This window comes from Nyctereutes procyonoides, unplaced genomic scaffold, assembly GCF_905146905.1.
Source record: "Nyctereutes procyonoides isolate TBG_1078 unplaced genomic scaffold, NYPRO_anot_genome, whole genome shotgun sequence".
Classification (NCBI taxonomy): domain Eukaryota; kingdom Metazoa; phylum Chordata; class Mammalia; order Carnivora; family Canidae; genus Nyctereutes; species Nyctereutes procyonoides.
The window spans coordinates 32,105,001-32,127,027 of NW_026575082.1; the positions used below are offsets into that span (position 1 = coordinate 32,105,001).

The 22,027-nt window shown below is 39.1% G+C and overlaps 1 protein-coding gene across 4 annotated transcripts in view; it reads left to right on the forward strand.

Moving 5' to 3' along the window:
- LOC129514479 (zinc finger E-box-binding homeobox 2) overlaps positions 1–22,027 on the forward strand; it is a 136,818-nt gene that overhangs the window by 76,828 nt on the left and 37,963 nt on the right. For all 4 annotated transcript variants that reach the window (XM_055333053.1, XM_055333054.1, XM_055333052.1 and 1 more), the window contains exons 3-4: positions 13,655–13,912; positions 18,761–18,832. In XM_055333053.1, the coding sequence (XP_055189028.1) occupies positions 13,655–13,912; positions 18,761–18,832 (330 nt within the window). The remainder of the gene's footprint in view (positions 1–13,654; positions 13,913–18,760; positions 18,833–22,027) is intronic.

A 22,027-nucleotide genomic window follows, 5' to 3' on the forward strand; every position in this document is an offset into this window, starting at 1 on the left:
TTTTGCACTGATTGCTTACATTGGAATTTGCATATACTTAGTGAAAGTAATTTATTTTTTATGGATTCCTTTTTATTAAAATAGGGCATATGGCCCTTTAGCTACAAAACTTTGCTGATTCTTTAGCTAAAATATTCCTAAACATTTCAAAATGCCATCTATCTTCCACTTAAGGCTTCTTTCTCTTAAGGTTTATTTTTAAACCATATTCTTTATAAAACGCTTTCTTCATTCTCATTTCAATGATCTATTTTTTATAACTATACTGCTTGTTTTCATGTTGCCATTAGCCTGCCTATTTCCCCCCAAGGACTTAAGTTGGAATAAAAAATACAACTTTTGAAAAATGTCTGCATTGATAGAACATTGCATTAGGGAAGTTCCATGTGTCGATTAAGCAACATGGAAAAATAATATGGGAAAAGTCCAGTAAAAAGGGGCACAGCATATGAGAATTTTGTCATTTCTAGTGCAACTATGTTCCAATATGCCAAACTGCTTTCTATGCTGTGCAGTGTGTGTGCACCAAAAAAGGCTAGTGCGGATTAAGAGAAAAACTGAAGCTGATATGCATGTTGTAAATTGAAAAGTAGTAGCAGGGATAATATACCTTTTGTGTCTTTCTACTAAAATACTCAGGCTTTGTAAGGAAAAGTAAATCATTCACACACAAAAAATCAAAATATCTTTATGAAACGTAAGTTTGATATATTTTAATTGGTGAAGCCATTTGACATTTTTAGGCAACTTGTGTATTTTGGATCTATATGTTGTCTTTTTCAAAGATATTACATATCTTTGGGGTTCTAGTGGAGAGCAATTAATTTGTCTTGCAAAAAAATATTTGAAGAATGACTTTTTATTCTTTCCAGTCTTAACAATATCAGTGCTTCTTGGCTTGAAAACTGAGCGGGCATAATGATAAAAAGCTCTTTTTTCCTGCCTCATTAGTAAGTTAAAATATGAAAATCATTCCATAAACTTCTATCGATTCCGGATAGTTCTGCTATCCTAAAACGAATCTTAAAAGAGTCAAATTAAGTTAGATATTTTGATATTGCTTTGTATTCTTTACTAGAATTCATGTCCACATACACAACAGTCTGGCCTCTGTGGGCTCAATACCCAAGGGGCTTCTCCAATGATTTCTATGATTTCCCCCCATAACATGTTCGGAAAGGCAGGTCTTATTTATTAAAACCTTGCAGTCAGTGTATGAACACCTATGTTCAGGTCTTCACTGCCGTGAGAGACATTCATTTTAGTTTATGTAGTTGTTCTATCATCGAGGAAGATTCTGAACTTTTTGAAAATTGGCCTTTATCGGCCCTAAACCTCTAACATTCCACTGTATCTTAATGAAACGGAGGTTCTGTTCTTTCTGTCCAGAGCTTCTGATAAGTGTTTGCAGACTATGTAAACTTCTGAATAATAACTTTCAGTCTTAAACATCTCAGTATCATTTTGTGCAGTATTATTCTGCTCTGCAAGATAATGTGTTATCAATACTTCATAAGATAACGGTGGCCAGAGAATGGATGAAATTCATAGTTGCTTTCAAACTGCTCCCTTTCTGAGGGTGTGGGTCACAGATCACGCAGCTGTCAGCCAATAGATAATCTTGATGACTAAAATGAAGCCAACAGAGGAGAAGGTGCCTTACGTCTAGAACACTCAGGAAGGTCTTAGCAACTCAAAGCCAAAACATTAGGGAGCGAGAAGATTCTAGATTTATTTGTTTACAGCAAAAAAAAAAAAAAAAAAGGTGCATCTTTATCTGAGGAATTCTCCTCATCACCTCAGCAAGTGAAAACTTAACTTCTTCTGTTTTCAAAAATGGTGTGATTGTTTCATCTGTGTGACCTGTTCCTGGAGGTAAAATGAGGAAGGAACATGCGATTTGGCCTCTCTTCCCAGTAGAGGAGGGAGGCCCATAGAAGTCACTGAACCAGGTGGATGTCTCCAAGGAGAGCCCTTTTGTGACTAAGATGAATTCAGAAGTGCGCTGTGACTAGCTGACTTTTGCCACATCCAGGCTTAGGCCACCAAGCGGCCAGGGTCAGCAAATTCCACTACCTGAAAGCAAAGGCAGCAGGAAAGGGGAGCTGGGGCCAGGGAAAAAGCAGTTGAAGCACAGTAGGAAAGCAGGGGGTCTCCTCTCCCCCCCTTCCCCCTTCTCCTTTTCCCTCTCCCTCTCCCTCCCCCTCTGTCTCTGCCTCTCTCTCTCTCTCTCTCTCTCTCTCTCTCTCTCTCTCAGAAGAGTGGCTCTAAAGGGAAGGACGGGAGGAAAGGGAAGGGTGGTCATTGAACTACTTTTAGAGCAAGCCTGCAGATAAGAGTTGTGGTGTCCAAACAGAGCTGTGTCTGTGACAACCAGATTGTTCCAAGCATGGATCATCCTGCTCGTGCAAACTTGCTGCTGCACTGTTTGTTTACATGCTGTTTGGGTGGCAAAAACAGGGAAAGTCTGGGTGAAATCCACTGCAGGAAGACCCAGCCATATGCCTTGTCATCGAAACCCCAATTATTTAAACATTCTGAAGGTTAAGACATCCATCTGTGCGTTACTCTTTCTCTTACTTCTGGATCATGACGTTATTCTCTCTAGTTCATTGACCTTGATCGCAACCGACCTCAATCTAAAGCCTTGGAACACCTTTCTCAAGCGAGACTTGATACCAGTTTGGTCTATCAGGTGTCAAGCGTGTGCCCACCACACCCACGGTCACTCCTGTCCTACAGGAGGAAATTTGGACCTGGCCAACCACGAATGTGACTCAGTCGTTCCGGCCCAAAATGGGGTGGAAACAATTTTCTATAGATGCTTGCTGATTAGTAGATATATAAAAAAACAACAACAACAACAAAAAAAAAAAAACAAAAAAAAAACAAAAAAACAGTATCAGTCAGTGAAAAAAAAAAAAAAAGATCATATCCTGCTTTTAAGCACTGAGGTTGAATAATTGTCCTGGAGATAAGTCTCTCTCGTGGATTTTAGGTGTTTGGCAGATGATCTAAATTTATTAAGTAGGCCTAAAATTTCTCTGTTCCCATTCAGGCATCCTTTGAGGGGTTTACCAATACGTGAGAACAAAGCAATCTTTGATTAAATTATTAATCGTGCAACGCGTGAAAAGCCTATCAGACCCCTCCTAAGTAACTTGTTACAACATTTAAAAGTATTCTCCAGTCTGACGTATGCAAAGCAGCATCTCGCCCCTGCGTATGAGTTTCAGCCAGCCTGGACCTTTGTACCTATCGTAGGCTGGTGAGCAATCCAAACCTATAAATTCGTAGCCATTCAAAGTGCAAACATTTTTAAGTTTAAAACTCTGCGCAGAGTCCTTTTACAAAAGAGTCCACTTCTTCATGTACCTTTAAAAACATTTACCCACTTTATTCTTTTGTGTCTTTGAAGAGAAAAAAAATTAATAAAGTTGTAGGATCCTTTTGAATTTAGAAAATGTTGGCAATGTGGGAAAGAAAGACATTCAGCATTTCAAAGTTCTGGTGGGGAAGAAAAAAAAAGATTCTGAATAAAACAATTTTATGTGATTTTGCAGGTGGTTTGAGCTATCATTTTATATGTACGTTTGTACCACTGCTCATTGGAATGTTCATATAATACTGACCTAATTATGCATAGAAAAAGATAAGCCATTTACTTGATTCATTTCTTCTTTTTAAATCAAGAAAGGAACAAAAAGGCTCCTATTTTCTGAAAGAAATTGTTCGCTTTTATTGCAGAAAAGTAGCAGCTTGTGCAGAGCTAGAACTGTAACAATTTTATATTCCAAAGGTTTTGTGTGTATTCGGTTAGTTACAGTAATTATACCCAATAACTGACAGCCAAAATCACGTAGGAGAAAGCAGAGGCTGTTTTCTCACACAGGCCCTGCTGCAGAACATCTGCTGAGAGATTTGCATATTAATTAACCCATATTAACTCTAATTATTCTGGGAAATTATCAAATAAATTGAATTTTCTAATTTTAACCTTTCTTTTACTTGACGCGTGTCGAGGCTGAGAGGACGCACCAGGCCGTCTCACCTGGGCAATGAGCAAAAGATCTTTTCTCCCCCTTTTGCTCCTTTAGACCTGGGGCAGCCTGGGGAGCTTTTGTGTGCCTTGTGCTTTTTTGGCTTCTGTGCTTGGTAGGGTCTCCGTGCATTTGTTGAGAGAGGGAACATGTGTGCCTGTGAGCACAGATGGTGGATTTATACAGGGGTGAGGAAAGGTGGTACCTCAGAACAGTTGAGCAAACCTTAAGTTTTTTTTTTTTTTTTCTTCCTCCCAGCCTGTTGTTTAGGCCTGAGCAAATAAATGGGAGTTTAATTCAATTAGAGCCTGGCTTTAGTCAGTGCCTCATGACAGAAATTATTCAATATTTTTCCCCTCACATTGTTTGGTTTACACATCACTGACTCCCTTCCTTTTGTACTCTGTTTAGAGTGGCCATAATGTGTTGAGCTTTTGTGTCTGCCGTGTCACTGTCCCTTTCACCGTTGTCTGGTTTTGTCAATTGTGAGGTGCAATGACGCTATTTGGAAAACAGGCTCCTCATAGTAAGGGTGTTGCTGTGTTAGGAGGGGAGGCTGCAGTTTTAAAGACCCCACGGAGTAAACCGTCGCACTGGGCCAACTGCGCTGAATGTCCTGCTAATCCTGAGGAGAAATCCTCTGGGTTGAGAAATGAAGGTTAGATGGCTTTCCCAGGTATCAGAGGCCTCCTGCAGACGAAGGTGTCCAGGGTGGATGGACTGGGCCCTGTGACCCCCCGCCGCCCCCACCCTTCTAGGCGCTTCTGTGGAGTCAGAGGTGGTGCGCGTGGGCAAGTTTGTCACGACCACTGCTTTAGGACGTGGTCATCAGAAGAAAACAACTGGTGAAACGCAGTAGCTGTTCCAAAGGCCTTCTGTGGAGCCACACGTCTCTTAAAACCCTGTGACTCTTCATCTCCCCTTCGTCCCCACCCGCTAACGTCTAGAAGGTGATCCGCACCCTTTGAGGCCTTCAAGAGGATGGCTTCCTTCCGAAGGAGCCCTTCTCCACGGTTCCTTCAGCTGATGGGCTAGACACATGGCAGCACCTCCACGTGACCTTCCTGAGACCTGAGGGTTATTATTGACCACTAGAAACTGCAGAAACCGTCAAAGTCCCCAAACTGGTCTGTTGGACGGACAACTGCTTGAAGTTTGTACAGATAGGCTAGGACTGCAGTCCCCTTTTCCGTGGGAGCCTGGAAAGTCTTTTGCAGGAAAAATCTTTAAGAGACGAGCTTTTTTGCTTAAGAAGGAGGAATGGGTTCCTGTTTAAGGTTTTGGGAGGAAGGAGGTTTAATTTTGTCGGACTTCGGTTAGTATCTACATCTTAGACAAACGTACAGTTGCAGACAAGGTTTAGGGGTGGGGCAACTATAAAACAATCAGAGAAAATTGTTACAGTTTGTCTACTTCATGTTTATTTTTTACAAAACATTCCAACGTACCCTGGCAGTTACTGACTTTACACCTTTTATGGGCTTTGAAAGTTGTGTAACCTTTTCAGAGGAAGGTGATAGACACAATATCTATTTACACAAGGACACATTTCCCCTTTCTTTATATTCAGTTTATTCAAGGTTTTATTTCCAAGGTCTTATTACTATAAAACTTAAAGCTAGACAAGGTCTGCCCTCGTGTCAGATAAAAAAATTCCAAAACAATTTTGATGGCTCAGAAGCTTATTATTTCATACTTCTGGGTCCTAAATAAATTACAGTTATTTTCACATTCCTCTTGAATATCCTTCAGGCATGATAATAAGCATATTTTTTTTCTCTATAGTTTCTTAATACTTTCTTTCTGAGGGTGGGTATAAAGCAACTTGCTGAATGATCATGGATTCCAATAATTAGAGAGCCCCCCCCCCAAATCTTTTCTCTTCTTGTGACATATTGTTGGGAGACACACATTCACTTGATGCATTTAATAAAGCATTGTGGAATTGTTGGCAAATAGATGTACAATGCAAATAAAAATATTTGTGTACAGCAGTTGTTTGGGGGCATTTCCTCAATTTGCCATCACACTGGGCTTGCTGAGGAGGGTGTTGTTACACTTTTTTTTTTTCTTTTTAGCCATCAAAGGTAATTATTCCCTCGTGCTCTGGAGTACAATTTGGCTAAATACTATATCCTTAGAGTGTAAGCATATTACAGATGTAGACAGAATGAAGCTGAGAAAATTTCTAAGGGGTCGAAACTACAACTACAAAAACTCAATGAAAGGAGAGGCAAGGGGCATGTGTATTTGAACATCAGTCCAATGACTAGTTTCCTCTGGTAGGAGTCAAGTAAGGTAATCCAAACCATTCTGAGTTCTCGATATAGAGGAAAACCCTAATATGTTTTCCTTTGTAAAACAATAAATAGCCATTAAGTCTTTGGGTAAGCATACATTTCACTTAGAACATTGTGACCTAGGATAATGTGTCTTCTTGAGAGATAACAGAATTAAAAAAAAAGAAAGGAAGAAAGAAAGAAAGAAAGAAAGAAAGAAAGAAAGAAAGAAAGAAAGAAAGAAAAATGAATTTACTGTTGTAAATTCTCTGACCAATATCTGTTTTTATGATAGTTTGGGGAAGGGAGGATCCTTACTTTTATTTTCTTTTATTTTTATTTGCCATTATTTTTATATTTCCTATATTAAGGGAGAGGTTTCAAGGGGAAAAGGACATAACTAAGATGTTATTACCTGCATGTGGGAGCTTATCCAGAGCCCCAGCAAATTTATGGAAATTTTAACCTTTTTTTAATCACTACCACACTGCAATGGGAAAGCTCCTCCAGGTACAGGGAAGCTGCTAGCATTTCTAGAGGGGATGAGTGGCTGCCATCTTCCCAAGATGTTCCCATAATAGGAAGTTGAAAGAGTGTCAGAACTAGCCGCTCCACATTGGAACCATGGGATTGCAGAAATTCTTCTCTCATTTCACTTAATATGCATATTTTTTACATAGCTAATCTGAAATGGAAACATTTTTATCCCTACATTCAAAACTGCTTTTGTTTTATCAGCTGACATTTTACAACTCATTAATTTATAATGCGGGTTTAATGCCTTTGAATGTTCCTGGGATAAAAAATTAAAGTGACCAAGCTAGTTTGTATAAAGGCTGACTATGGTATGTTCATAGCTGTTCTTTTATAACAGTGTTTTGTGCTGGAGAGCACGTTCCATGGGGATATTTCAAACTAGCATGATTCCTTCTTTCTAGCATTAATTAATCTTGCCTCCCCAAGTGATAAAGTTATTCCCATTTTTAAATCAGGAAATTAAGGCTCATGCATTTCAGTGACACATATTCAAATTCAGAAGAAAATTTCTGTTTGAGCTTGCTTTGTTTTGCTGTATCTGTCATGAGACCCCACCCCTATCATCAAATGAGGAATTGACCCTTGAATTTAGTCCTGTGATCTTTAGTCACCCAAGTGCCGAGGTAACAGGTTAACCGTGATCAAGAAGGGGTGTTGCTAAGTCTTCCCTGGAAAAACCACGACACTGGATAAAAATTCTGGAAGAATTGGTGCATCCTGTCTTTAGCAGCTAGAAATCGAACTTTGGGGGGGGGGGAGGAAGGGGATGAATAAGGGCTAGGGTTCAGGTGAAGAGTCTTACTTAGAGTTTCCACAAACACTTACCACACATCAAGGCATTTCAAGGAAGCAACTAGGCCATTAATGCATTGGCTCAAATATAAATGATCCCCAAGCGTCTAAGTGATTCAGGAAACCAAATGACTCCTAAAATTCCAAAGGACTTATTTGAAACTTTTAAGCCCTATAATCAGAAGAGACATTTTAAAAATAAGGTTACATGTCTATATCAAGTATTAGCTGAAGGGTTAAGCATGCTGTTTCCCATCACGGAGCTGCTACTGGAGGACACTTTCACAAAAGCGATTTTTAAATGAAGGCCCAACACCAAAATTGTGACTGTTACGTACTCAGATCTTCTCTTTTCACCTATACCTACCACACGTTGTAGTAGTAGACAAAGAAGACACTGGAGCAATGGTCCCATCTTTTTTATTTTATTTTATTGTTCTTAAAGATTTATTTATTTATTTGAGAGAGAGAATGAGCATGAGTGGAGGGAGGGAGATGGGCATAGAGAGAGGGAGAGAGAATCTCAAGCAGACTCTGGACCCACACTGGGGTCAGATCCCACGACCTTGAGATCATGACCTGAGCCAAAATCAAGGGTCAGGTGTCTAACCCAATGAGCCATCTAGGCGTGTGTATTTATTTATATTTATTTATTTATTTATTTATTTATTTATTTTTAAAAAGATTTATCCATTTATTTGAGAGAGAGAGAGAGAGAGAGAGCGCTGGAGAGAGAAACACATTCTCCACTGAACACAGAGCCGACATGGGGCTTTATCTCACGGCACCAGGATCACAACCTGAGCTGAAAGCAAGACTTGGACTCTTAGCTGACTGAGCCACCCAGGCACCCCTCTGGTTCCATCTTTATTATTATTTCAGTGGGTATCAGTGTTTTACACTTCACAAAGTTGTCATCGCACGTACAAGTTCGTGGACTCCCTGTGGCAACCTCAAAGACAGGAAAACTATCATCATTATTTTTACCCATTTGTACCAAGTTTCCTTGTATGAAAGGCCAAGGCCACACAGCTGGTTACACGTTGGGACTGGGATGAGAAGACAGGTCTTCAAGCTCATAATTCTGGGAACTGCCTCTTTAGTTCTATTGTTTACAAACTATTGTGGGAAGAAGCATGGGTGTATTGTTAGATTCTAGTAATTGATCAAATTGGTAGGCTTCTATAACTCAAATTAAGGGGATCCCTGAAAGTAACAATCATGAAAACAATTCAAAATTAAGCAACCATCTCTATTTTGCATTGTGAAAATCCCCAAAAGTCCCAGGGATTTTCATTTCCTTACTCTGATCCTGTGGGGTTTACATGTAGACTGCATCCTTCATGGGGAATTTGTCACACCATGTATATATTTTACGTGGGTGCCGTACGCTTGGAGACGTGCTTCCTGGCACCGGCGTTGCCACCATCTGGCTGCAGGACCTTAGACAAGTCACTGGACCTCGCTGTGCCTGTATCGCTTCCTTGGCACATGTGGAGGGTGGATGCCAAGTGGTCTAGCACTAGAGCTTTATAATTCCATTCCTCCAAATAGATAGCAAGCTTCCTGAGGTGAGAACAGTACACCCGTGTGTCCTCTGGACTTACCACACTGTAGGTTTAATTAGTGCTTGATGATCGCATTGAACGATTTATTGGCCCTCTTAGCTTGAATGGAGTTCTAGAAAATCATTATTGACCGCCTGATTAACAACCAAGTGTCTATAATCTGCATATGCAATTTTCCTTTACATCAAGAAAACTTCTGCTTCTGGTGAAGATGGAGTATCCCCCCCCCCCTTAACATCAGTTCCTTTTCATGTTAATACATTAGCAACTGATCGCTTGTTTGTACTCTAACTGACAGAAAAATGTAGAGAAAGCACATAAGTATGAAAAGGGGTTAGTTAGGTAACATCGTATAGGGCATCTTCAAAACAACAGTTCTGGTATTTCAAATGTCAAGCTAATTATCAGCAATGTTTAAATGCTATGATAGGCCATTTTTGCAAATGCTGAAATTTTCCGGCAGGTATGGACATTATAAAAATGTCACGTTTTGCTGCTATTCCGTTACATGTCACCAGAATAGAAAAATCGGGGGGGGGGGGGAGGGGAGAAAAGTTATATCAATAGACAATAAAGAGAAACCATTATTTGTTTTGCATATGATTGTAAAATTAATTGGTATAGTGATACAATTTAGAGTATTGTTTACTTAGGAGGAAGAATAGAGAGGATTTAATATAAAGCAATCTGCTGAAGTGAAAATAATGCTTATTATAGATAAACTATGAAGTCTTTTAAATATAGGTTTTTAGTAATGCATATTCAGATATATCTTTCCAGGCCCATTTGCTATAAAGCAAATTTAAGTATCAGCTTTATACCCTTTGGTAACCCCATATTACACATACAGTTTTAGAGAAAATGAAACTTTAATATGATTCCACATAAAATGGTGAGCCATGCCAATAATTCATATGCACTTCATATGCAAATAGTTTTATCTTATCCATCAATTATCATGTAAACATGGTATCACATGGCAAATTTCCCTGTAATACAGTACAGTACCTGTATATAATTATGGGTGCATTTTGCCAATGCAACTGTTACACAGAATTGTAATTAATTCCTCTGAAGATTACTGGGAGAGTTTTGGATACTGATGCTGTTTTTGGACATTTATTACTGCTCTTTAGTTGGCTTTTTGCTGTGCCTCAGAGACAGATGTAAAATTAGTGTCTATTTTGAGCCAGCAAACAGTACATCTTTCCTCTTGTTTATTGAATTGCAGAAAGGAATTCTTTGGGCTCCCACTTCTTTGTGGTTTTGAAGTAACTGTCTGTTTTTCTGCCAGCCATGGAGCTCCAATACATGTATAAAATTTTGCTGAGACTCATGCAAGGGGCGACTTATTTGACCTAATGTAAGGACGGAATAGAACTTTGCCACGTTATGTAGGCGGTTCAGCACTTTTGAATGCTGGATAAAAAATATGTATCACAAGTTCAAAAATAGACATGAGACTAATATACTCTTCCCAATGACCCTCATTTAAAACCAGTATACATTAGTTATTATACAAAATCGAATCTCTTCTTTGCAGAGACAAAGCTATGTCATTAAGATCTCTCAATGCCAGTGGTGATGATGGTGGGCAAAGGATGAAAATGGGAACAAATGGGAAAATGAGCTTATTTTATTTCACAATGTAAATGGGGGTAGATCCACCCCCTATTGGCCATTCTATAGTCAGATTATTTCGTGGTGAAATTTTCCCCAATAATTGCACCAGGCAAATCCACTGACTGGACTTGAGAGAAAAACGTAAAGGCAAATCCTGCGGATTTAGAAATGGGGAGGACTAGGTGAGAAACAGGAAGTGCGACGACCATATTAATGGATTTGATTCTGATTGTCAGCAGGTCAGCCAAAAAAGGACAGGATGAGAGGATCTACTCCGAATTCAGATACACAAACTAACTTTGTTATGAATTGTTTCACCTGGATTAAAAAAAAGGGGGGGGGTAAAGTGGGGGTTTGGATACCAACACAATGGCTATGGGAATGGATATCCTAGTTAAAACAGCTCTGGAAAAGATGGCATACTGCTTCTGTAAGTGAACTTGACAGCAGTTATTTATTTAGTTTAAAAGTATTTACTACTATTTGTGAGCGAGAACCCTAAAGGTTGTGAAGTATTGTTGGCCTGTGAAGGTGATGGATGCTGTACTCCTGACCCTATATGGTGAGACATGACTTCATTGCTTGTTTAGATTGTTCTGATATTTGGGACTCCTCAAGGGCTGTTCATAAATCATTTATCTCTCTCTCTCTCTCTCTCTCTTTTTTTTTTCACAAGAAAATATTTCAATTGTATTGCTGCAGGAACACTCACGTGTCACACGGGATATTGTGGTCCATGCAGAAAAAGACCTTAAAAGGCATGGGTTTTTTTCCAGGATAAAGGCCTTTTAATGCCTGTCCAGCCTTAGATAATTTTATTCACTCCTTCTGGACCTTTCTTTATTCCTCCTGTGCCCAGAGATCAGTTTTTAGGAGGTGGGTTGAAAGCTTCCCAGGCCTTAGGAGCTTTTGTTGTAGCACCCCCCCCCACTCTCACCGCCCCCCACCCCCGCCCCCGAACTCAGCGTTCAGAAAATTTGTAAAGAATCTTCTGCTTGTTGCTAAGAAATGGTTAAATCTCAGTCACCAGGAAAAAAAAAAAAAAGCAGCACATTATTGATTGTACTAAGGTATATCTGGACCACACAGCTAGACCAGAGATGTTAGAATATCTCTCTTTTTGTAGATCTGAGGGCATTACCCAGCCTGAACTTGCCTAAGCCCTTGTGGTCACACCTCTTGAAAAGGTTTTGTTTCCCCCGTCAATTGGTATTCAAACCAGGTCAGCAGATTCTGTTTGCCCGGCTCCGCTGCCGTTTTCATTTTAATTTGCACCTGTTGTGCAGTTGTTCCGAAGGCAAGTGCAGACCCGCGGATTATACAAAGATCATATTATGAGCAGATATGCACGGTGTAATCTTTTTGTCCCCAGCCTCACATGACAAAAAAAATCTCTCTCTTTTTGTTCCTTTTTTACTCCCTGGGAACCTGTCAAAGCAAACAGATATGACTGACTAAAATTTGTAACTAGACATGTTTCCAGAATTCTCCAAAAGCATTATGAACCTGACACACAATCCTTTTCATTTTTTTCCTCCTTTTCTGCCACTTTTGTATAATCCGATAGCTGGCAAGAGCCACTTGAGATAGCTCAGTTGATAACTTAGCGGAGGATTGCTTTATTAGGCGCAGAGAAATCAAAATGAACCTGAAAATTGTTTGCGCTTTTTCTTTTTTTTCCACGGGCTTTTTTTCTTCCCCCTTTCTCTCTCTCCCTCTTGTTCCCATGATGTCATGGTTCTAACTTGTTTTTTTGTGTGTGTTTCTGGAGAGTTGGGTTAACAGTTCTTGGCAATCCTGTGTGTGCGTAACGGCTGGTGTGTTTCTCTAGCTGAGCTAATGCCCCGTGTTTATTACTCTAATCTTTCTTGTCTGGTGGTAAAGTGGACAATTTATGTACTAGCATGTAGGCCGAGAGCCTGTGAGGGCTGACTAATTCAGAAACAGCCACCTTCAATTGAGTTCACAGACCTTATTTACAGGCTGTCTATTTTAAGAAAAGCTACTGAGCATTGCTGGGACTCAGGACTGCAAAAGCAGCCCGCCGGTTCTTGTGAGTTAGTTGAACATTTGTGTTGGTCTTGCCTGTGTCACTTTGAAATCTTCTGTAATTATGGCACTATGAAGATATCTCAATAGTGGTATTAATGGCCCAGAAGATATGGCTTTTCCTCATTTTCTGCTTAAAAGATTGGGATATAAATGGCCTTAGCACATGACGGTTGACGTAGACGCAACAGTGAACATTTCAGATTGAGCAGGTTTGTGTATGTGTTTGTGTATTGAGTCAATAGATGGACATGTTGTGTGTGCGCACGCGCGCGCGTGTGTGTGTGTGAGTGTGAGTGTGTGCCTGTGGCTTCTAGGAATAAAACCACAGCTAATATAGTGAAGTCATGTCGTATTTATAGTACAACATTTTACAGCACACACTCCATGTCGCTAAGCTAATAAAATTGTCCACTGCAGGTCTGTTTAATAAGTTTTTGGGGAGTATCAGAAGTACATATTGCCATGTGTCTCTTTGCACATGCAGTGTAGATGTATTTCTGAGTATGTGTGCTGGTGTTGCTTTTTAAAATTTCCCATCTTTTTGGTAAAGAAGACGCCTTAACATCAGAAAGGGTACGTGGCGATAATTGAGTAAGAACAAAAATGCTCAAACATGAAAGATATTAATTATATTTTCCTGACATGGTTGAGTAATTAAGTGATGAAAATATTAATTATTTTCCATTTAACTAAACAATGAGGGGTGACTGATATTTTTTCAACAAAGTGCTTAGAGAGTGTGTGTTCTGTGCTTCCTCTTCAGTGGTGAACTATGACAATGTAGTGGACACGGGTTCAGAAACAGATGAGGAGGACAAGCTTCAAATTGCTGAGGAGGACGGGATTGCTAACCCCCTGGACCAGGAGAGGAGTCCAGCTAGCGTGCCCAACCATGAGTCCTCCCCACACGTGAGCCAAGCTCTGTTGCCAAGAGAAGAAGAGGAAGATGACATGAGGGAGGGTGGAGTGGAGCACACCTGGCACGGCAACGACATTCTGCAAGCCTCTGTAGACGGTCCAGGTAAGTGTCTACAACTGCTTGGCCCCCTCCCGGGCCATCTTCAGCTATTCCTTCCTGCCTAGGGGAACGTCCACGACCGAATAATTAAACATATTTCTTTGCAGAAGAGGGCCACCAAAGAAGTGATGGTCGTAGGGAGAGATGGTGTTTCAGTGGGTGCAGGTTGAACGTGAACTAGGGTCGAGCTCCAGGCTTTCAGGGAGAAAATGGAAGCAGTGGGGGGAGACTCACAAGTAACCTGTATATGAAAGTCTTGTGTGGAAGTCCTATAACAATGCAGACCAAGTGACTGCCCACTGCATGTAGTTTCAGTGTCTGTCTGACACCTTCTATTGTAATTCAACCATCTAATCATTCCCCTTTGTTAAGTGTGAATGTGATTTCACACTTTCACCTGGTCAGGTAGCTTCCTTACTATTTAACAGTTAAGTACTTGATAATGATTCGTGCTGTTTGGTGGGACTCTCTGGGGAGGTAAAACGGATCCAGGGCCAACTATCATAAAAATAAGGTAAATTATGTTCAGACCAAAACTTCAGATGCCACTCTGCATATGGAAATGCCTTGGTCTAAAATTCACTGAGGACGGAACGTCACTGAGGTATGAAATGATTAACCAAATCGAAGAGAATGAATCAGATTCCCATAGACTCCCTGTGCTCCTCTATACTTGGTGAGGTGGCTGGCCAAAAAAAAAAAAAAAAAAAAAAAAAAGAAATGTTATTGACTCTTCCAGTTCAAACCATAGTGTCTCCTTAAATCTCTAGTCCCAAGACCCAATGAGAGCTGTCATGATTTATCCCACTTTGGGTTTTTTTTTTTCCTCTGACGATATAAATAACAATAGCATTTTTATAAATAGGTGAAGTGGGTGGGAAGGGAAATAAGTAAGCGCAAGAGTCTACCTATATGCCATTGTGATGTCGCAGACTGTAAAGCATCGAACCTAGGCAGGGTAATTGTTCGGTATACTGGAAGGAGGATAATAAAAGCACTTCCACTCCTAAAGAAAATTAAATGTGAAAAAAAAAAGAGAGAAAAAAGACCCATGGCAGTTTGAGTGTAGTGTATTTGTTTCTCGTTTTCCTAAATTACTGTGCCAAGTTTTGTATTCTTTCTGTTTCCAATTTTGCTTTCGGTGGAGGTTTCTCGGATCTCAGCAATCCCACACATAAACATTTATCGTTATATCCATTAAGACTTAAGGTTTTAGATTTTCAACTATGAGGGAGAACTCAGCCAAAGATGCTTGAAAGATAAATACGTTTAATTAGGGGCAGAGGATGATCATTAAAGGAAGTCTGACTGCTGCAGAAGTCATTAACAATCTTAAATGAAATTTTTATTTTTATGATAGCCATTTACATGTATAATAAGAGCCAATGATTCTTGGGAGCAGTGTGACAGAAACAGAGTGTGGCGAGAACTCATGTAAGACATACTATTTAAATGAGCTGGTGTTAGCTATTCATATTTGTTAATGAACTAGATATGCAGGGCTATAAGAATGAATGTTCTGATGCTTTAAATTTTAATATCTAGAAATCAAGGGTAAGGACCAATTACTAGAATTTCCACCCTTAAAGGAATAATTAATAACGATATAACAAATGTACGGCTCCAAACTTCTAAAAAAAAAAAGTTTAATTTTAAAAACTTAAGATCAATAATTGAAAAACAGCCAAAACAGTAATGTCGAGCTGTAGTAGTTTGTGATCATGGCAGCTTTTTGTGCTGGTCATGGATCATAATTCTAAATGTTTTAATATACAATAATCCATATGAGTGCATTACAGACCCTGTTATCACCTGTAGTTAATGGTGCCTGTGATACAAATGAACAGGCTGTTCTTTGCTCTTACCTTTATGGTAAATAAACTAGCATTCTGGAGTCACAATAATTAAATAAAATGTAAATCCCTAATCTCATTTGGCTACTTGGACCAAGAAAGTTACCCGGCTATTACCTGTCTAGTTCTAATGATTAGTAATGATTTATTGTTCTTTTTTTTATTGTTCCAAAAGTGCTCTGATGTGGTGCCTTGATGTCTAATGAAAAGAAATTGGTCTTAAAAAGCTACTCATTGTTTATCCTGACTCTTAGATAACACATTTTTCTTCTGATAAAATATTTTTCTTATTTATTGTTCAAAACACACACTATAGACAATAATTCTAATTCTGGTGCTGTTTTATTTAGTAGTGTTTTATCCCTGGTGCCTGGCTGTCTACCATCATACCTCAGCACATAGCTTGACTCTGAGATAAGCCCCCTCTCCTTTGCTCTTTCTCGCATGCTTTCTGTAGTTTGTCTGCAGGATGCAGGTTTTCAACTGAAGAGCGCAGTGGAGCTCTTACTGTGCCTTTCCGGTTCCAGCACAATCAAAGTTTTGTGTTTAGAATTGTCCTTGACATTCTTTCGTCCCACAATGGGGTGGACACAGTGTGCTGGAAACCATGACATCATTATCATTGACACAGACTTAAATAAATCACCTGCATCTTGGCCTCTTTCTGCTTATTCAAGGATTCTTCATCTTAAGGAAGAAAGTGCTCTTTATTTTTACAAACCTTCATCCCAAGGGTGACTGGAAAATGCAAACTTTTACAAGTGTTTTAAAAACAAATATACTATGTGGTTTTAGACACTGTATGCTGAGTCAGAGGTGTCTTGGAAAATGTTTAAGGTTAGGCGAGAAGCAAAACGACAGCCAGGATTGCCTTTAATTCAGGGGAGATGTTCTTAACCTGCATATTATCATGTCTTTCTGGAAATGGATTCGCAGGGAAACTTAATTAAATAGGCATATACACATGGTATTTCACACACATACCTGAACGGGATTAGTGTTTCATTTTATTAAATTGAGCCTAATATTCAAAGAAAGGAAAGGTCGGCACTCAGTAAATGGAAGCAAAGTACACTCTAGGTAAAAGTGATACCATTTCAGTTGCATAATCTTTGGTAAAAGAGGGTTATAGCTCAAGTATTACTACAGAGTGTGAGGCACACCAAGTGCCACCTATACATTTGTATGCCTGGCATTTAATAATTTGGGAAGCAACCACCTACTGTAACTTCTCTTTACTTTTTCATAAGAAAATGGCAATGAGGAAGGAAGTGCAGCAGAAATCTTAAACATTACCACTATTATGCAAAAAAAAAAATTGCTGTTAACTGTTTTCCCCTCAGTGACTTGATCTCTCAGATGGAAAACTTATGATTCTTCTGACTCTTGGCTACCAGAAATCACATGAGATGAGTGAGGAAGAAAGACACAAAAGCTATATTTATAGCCAGTACTGAACTTCTCAGAAATACCTTAATTTAATTCCTCCCAGAGACTGATAAAAAATATCAGATGAGGGAGCTTTTCAACCAATCGATTATTACAATTGACAATACAATATTGCCATATATTGAACTTCTAAATGTTTTATGCAAAACGGCCCCGTGAAAATATTCCTTAAGTAAGAGAGAAGTCCAGGGCCAGAAACAGACTTGTAGTGGTTGTGCAGTTTAAACAAATACCACTCAAATCATCTGACTGTTATGGGTAGTAGCATTAAATTAGCGTCTATTTATATCGGGGCATTTTACCTTAAAAGGCCCATGCTTTTTTAGTTCTGATAATATACACAGATAGGCGGCAGGCTACTACTTGTAAATCATATATTTTAATTTTGCTGTAACATTTGCTAGAACCTGCTTTTCTCCCAGATAATTATGACTAGAATGCGATAAGCAAAGGATGGTCAGGATAAATTTGGGAATTTACAGAGTCCTATTTATATAAAGTTTCTCTCGTTTTAAGTAAAATGATGATCAGAGAGATGTTTATCCTGGATTGTGTTTGGTTCTCATTAGTTTTGTTATTGTAAAAATACAATTTTGTAAAAAGCCTGTGTTTAGTTGACTTGCCTGGAGCATTTTTACCTGTCGGCTGCCCTTCTCTGCCCTCTCACACACTCTATAATGTGGGAGGCAGAAAATTTAAGATCTCTCCTGTTTTTCAAACTCTCCTTAATTTAAAATATGGCAATTTTTGGAAAAGAGCCTTTTATCACCTATGAATCTTCAACCCCAGTGTTACATATTTCCATCTTTGTTGCCACCTTGAGCTCTCGTTACGTCTATGTGTCTTTCTTCAGAAAATGACTACAATTACACTTATGCTGGAGCATAAATGATAAGGAGGAGAGAGATTTACGGAGCGGTAGGGACAGGCCTAAGGAAGGTATGTTTTAGAAGTTTATATAAAACAGTGAAACAGGTGTTTTTTTGTTTTTGTTTTTGTTGTTGTTGTTGTTTTCAAATACCTCCGGGATCCTTGTTTTATAAACTGAGCCTTCAAGTTTTTATATATAGAGTTAGGTTTAAAAAAAAAATATATGCCTGCATAGACTAGCTCCATCGTAGCTACTCCAAGGGGGAAAAAGCGTGAAAATCTGACTGGCCACTAATCATCCAGAGTTACCCGAGGCACAGCAGCTAGCCTGCCTCTTCCTAAATACAAATACTTAGTTGCTTTTGACTCGTATTGAAAAAATAATATCTTTCCCCCTGTTTGTCACTAGAACTGCCACCAGAAGAAAAGCCCTCCGTTTGTCCCAAATAAGCACCTCTGTTTTTCACAGCTTGCAGTAATGCTTAAAGTAAATAAGTTCTTGTGTAGCTAGCACTATTGGATTCATTCAATTGCCTGAACAAAGCTATTGTTTAGCGGTTTACAACAAGCCTTTTCTCTGTTTCCTTTAAAAGAATCTTCCTTGTTCCTGTGGTTGGCATGCTTAGTATAGTAAGCCTTTCTACAGTTTTCAAATGCTAACGATAATTTTCCCCCACAGAAGAAATGAAGGAAGACTATGACACTATGGGGCCTGAAGCCACGATCCAGACCACAGTTAACAATGGTACAGGTAAGTGGTGTCTACTACATCGAGGTTGTACCTGCCCCATGTCCTGTGGCCCCGGGGGGTGAGGAAGAGAAACACAGGCCTAGGCACACGGGTCCCTCCAAGACTTAGCAATTGAGTCAGGCATTCCAAGTCTCCTGTTTTGGTCTCAGATCGGAGTTCCCTTAATTTCATTTTATTTTACTTTATTTATTTATTTTTTAGTTTTCTTCAGCAAGTGTACCTTTCATTCTTAAACCCCTGATTGGCCTGTGAAAGTTGAGAAAACCGAACTGGATGTAGACATTTTTTCAGAGCAGGGGTTGGGCAAATTTTTGGTAGTGATTTTTATTTTAAAAGACTGCATAAATAATCACAAAATTAGAATGTAATAAGCCTCTCCTGGCTACCACTTGATATTAGTCATTGAGAATTCAAATGATATGCTGTAATTTAGACTGTAAATGTTTTTTTCAGGAAGACAAACCAAATTTCCGTGAACATTCCTCACAAAAATTGAACACCTGAGCTCCTTTTTATTCTTTCTGCACTTTTAATTCTTGCTCCCTCCTCTAAATAATGTCTTCCAGGCAGAAGGTTTAGAGAGAAGAGACAATTTCACTTCTTTTTAATGAAGCTCAAAAAATTACAGTAGGAAAGCAGTAAGCAGTGTTATCTTCTACTCTGCTCCTGCTGTGGAGTGGGATTTCAGGACAGTGGTGGCATTCCATGTTCCTCCCCCAAAACTGCACGGCATCTTCCCTCAAAGTCCCGCATCACCAGTGCAAATGTACATTGACTCACTATGTTTATCTCTCTTTTCCTGGATAAGGCTAATTATTTTTGGTGTTACAAACAATCCTTCACACGGCCAGTACAGATGTTAACCTAGTGCCCCATATCAGGTTATCTCTCCAAACAAAACAAAACAAAACAAAACAAAACAAATTGCATAGCTATTTCCACGCAACTCACCAATGAGAAAAAAGTCACAGTGTTATGAAGTTTTAGAAATGTGAATAATTCAGATGATAGTCCAATCTCCCTTGTGTTGATACACATCATAATAAACTGCTCATGCTGTGCTTCTATTTAGAATGTTCTTATTAATAACTTACAAGGCACTAATTCACTTTGTTGGGTGTAAAATAAGAGAAATAATGAACAATTGTTGTAATTTTTCTTTCATTTGAAAATGTCAGTGTAGGGTACAAAGATGAAACTGCGCAATGTGGAATTAGGGAAAAGGTATAGAGTTAGGAAAGATTAATCCTACTTTTCAGGTATAGCTCTGGCAATCACTAGATCGTGACCTTGGGCATGTCAATTATTCTCTTTGGAACTTAGTTTCCCCACCTGAAAAATAAATAAATCACACTAATCGTTTCTTAAGACTATGTCCATGTTTAATAGTCTATGTTGTACCATATAACATAGAGACAAGACAAAATAATTACATGTAAAAGCATAATAATGAAGAAATAGCATAAATTAGATACTTTCTATAATGTCCCAACTCATGGGATCAGAAATGGCTTCGTGTTTTTTTTTAAGATAAATGTTACATTTCAACTTCAAGCATAAATAAATCATAATTCTTATTAACTTCATTAGGCATTCAGAGTGTCACAAAAGTAATTTATCCCACAACGTGACAATTTGCTAGTGGTTTATACACTTGAAGTCTAAAATGATATTAATAAAATTTATTTCTGTTCAAAAGATTCAAAAATCAATTCTGAATGTGCTTTCATGTGGCTTTAAGGTCTCTTTTTCTGATACTACTTACTATTGCTTATAGTTGTTCATGTGTAGTCAGTCAACAAATAAATAAGCTTTCACTGAGAGTCTTCTCTATACACCATTGGTGCACTTGTGGTGGAAGATGGGCCAGGAAATTTAAGACATGGTTATTATTTAGTTTGGGAGATGAGACTAACAAAGAACAATAAGAGAAATATGTGATAAATACGCAACAAATGGTAGGAACTGTAATTATTTCACATCCCCAAAGTGGGAGAGATGCTATGGGGTGAGTATTCAGAAAAAGCTTCATGACAGAGGTGAAACATAAGCTAAGTATATTTTCAATGGGTATAGAGAAGCAAGGAAGAATTTTCTAGCAGAGGAATGTGTGAGCCAACAAAGGAAATTGTGAAATCTATTCAGAGGATGGTGAGTAAAGGATTCGCCTGAATCAGAGGGTCCTAGGAGGGAATACATGGGAAATGAAGCTGGACATTTAAGTTGAAGCCAGCTGATGGAGGATGTAAAGCACCAGACCAAAGAGTTTGTGTCATGTTATACTACCATGATTTCTGTGGGGGAAAACCAGACTTTGAGAGACCAACTGGAAGTCATTGTAGTTACTCAGGTGTGAAGTGACAAAAAGCTTGTCCTAGGGTGGTGACAGTGATGAAATTAGCAACATGATTTCTTAACAACCAGTTGAATCTCTGGGTGATGGAATCAAAATGGCTTCAGGATTACACGTCTGCATGTTTAGAACCTGGCAGTACTTGCTATTTCTAGATAACAAGGCGGATCCAATTTTGAGAAGATCTTGAGCTAGCCTTTAGATACGTATTGTCATATAAAAGTTATATATGGATGTGACTATGAGAAGGTCCATTGGAAATGAGGAAATGAAACACAGGAAGTCAGGGCTGGAGACATAGATTTGAGACTGATGCAAATATATTCCGATAGTATTTAACATCATAGGACCATGGCATTAACCATTGAGAGTATATTTATTGAAACAAGTAAAAAGCTGAGGCCAGGGCTCCTGGTGGGTAGGGAGAAAAACCAAACTCATTGAAAGAGAAAAGATTAAGGTAGAAAAAAAAAATAAACAACTAGAAGGCAAAGAAAGAAAGTTTCAAAAAGTACAGAATGGTCAATTCAATCAAAAGATTCAGATAACTACAGTTGAAAGAATGCTGAACAAATACATTGGGCTTGGTAATTAGGAATTTCCGGTGACCCTCAGTTTATCACTCTGTCCTTTTAGAGAATAAATACATATTTTGGGATCCCTGGGTGGCACAGCGGTTTGGCGCCTGCCTTTGGCCCAGGGCGCGAGCCTGGAGACCCGGGATCGAATCCCACGTCGGGCTCCCGGTGCATGGAGCCTGCTTCTCCCTCTGCCTGTGTCTCTGCCTCCCTCTCTCTCTCTCTCTCTCTCTCTCTCTCTCTCTCTCTGTGTGTGTGTGTGAC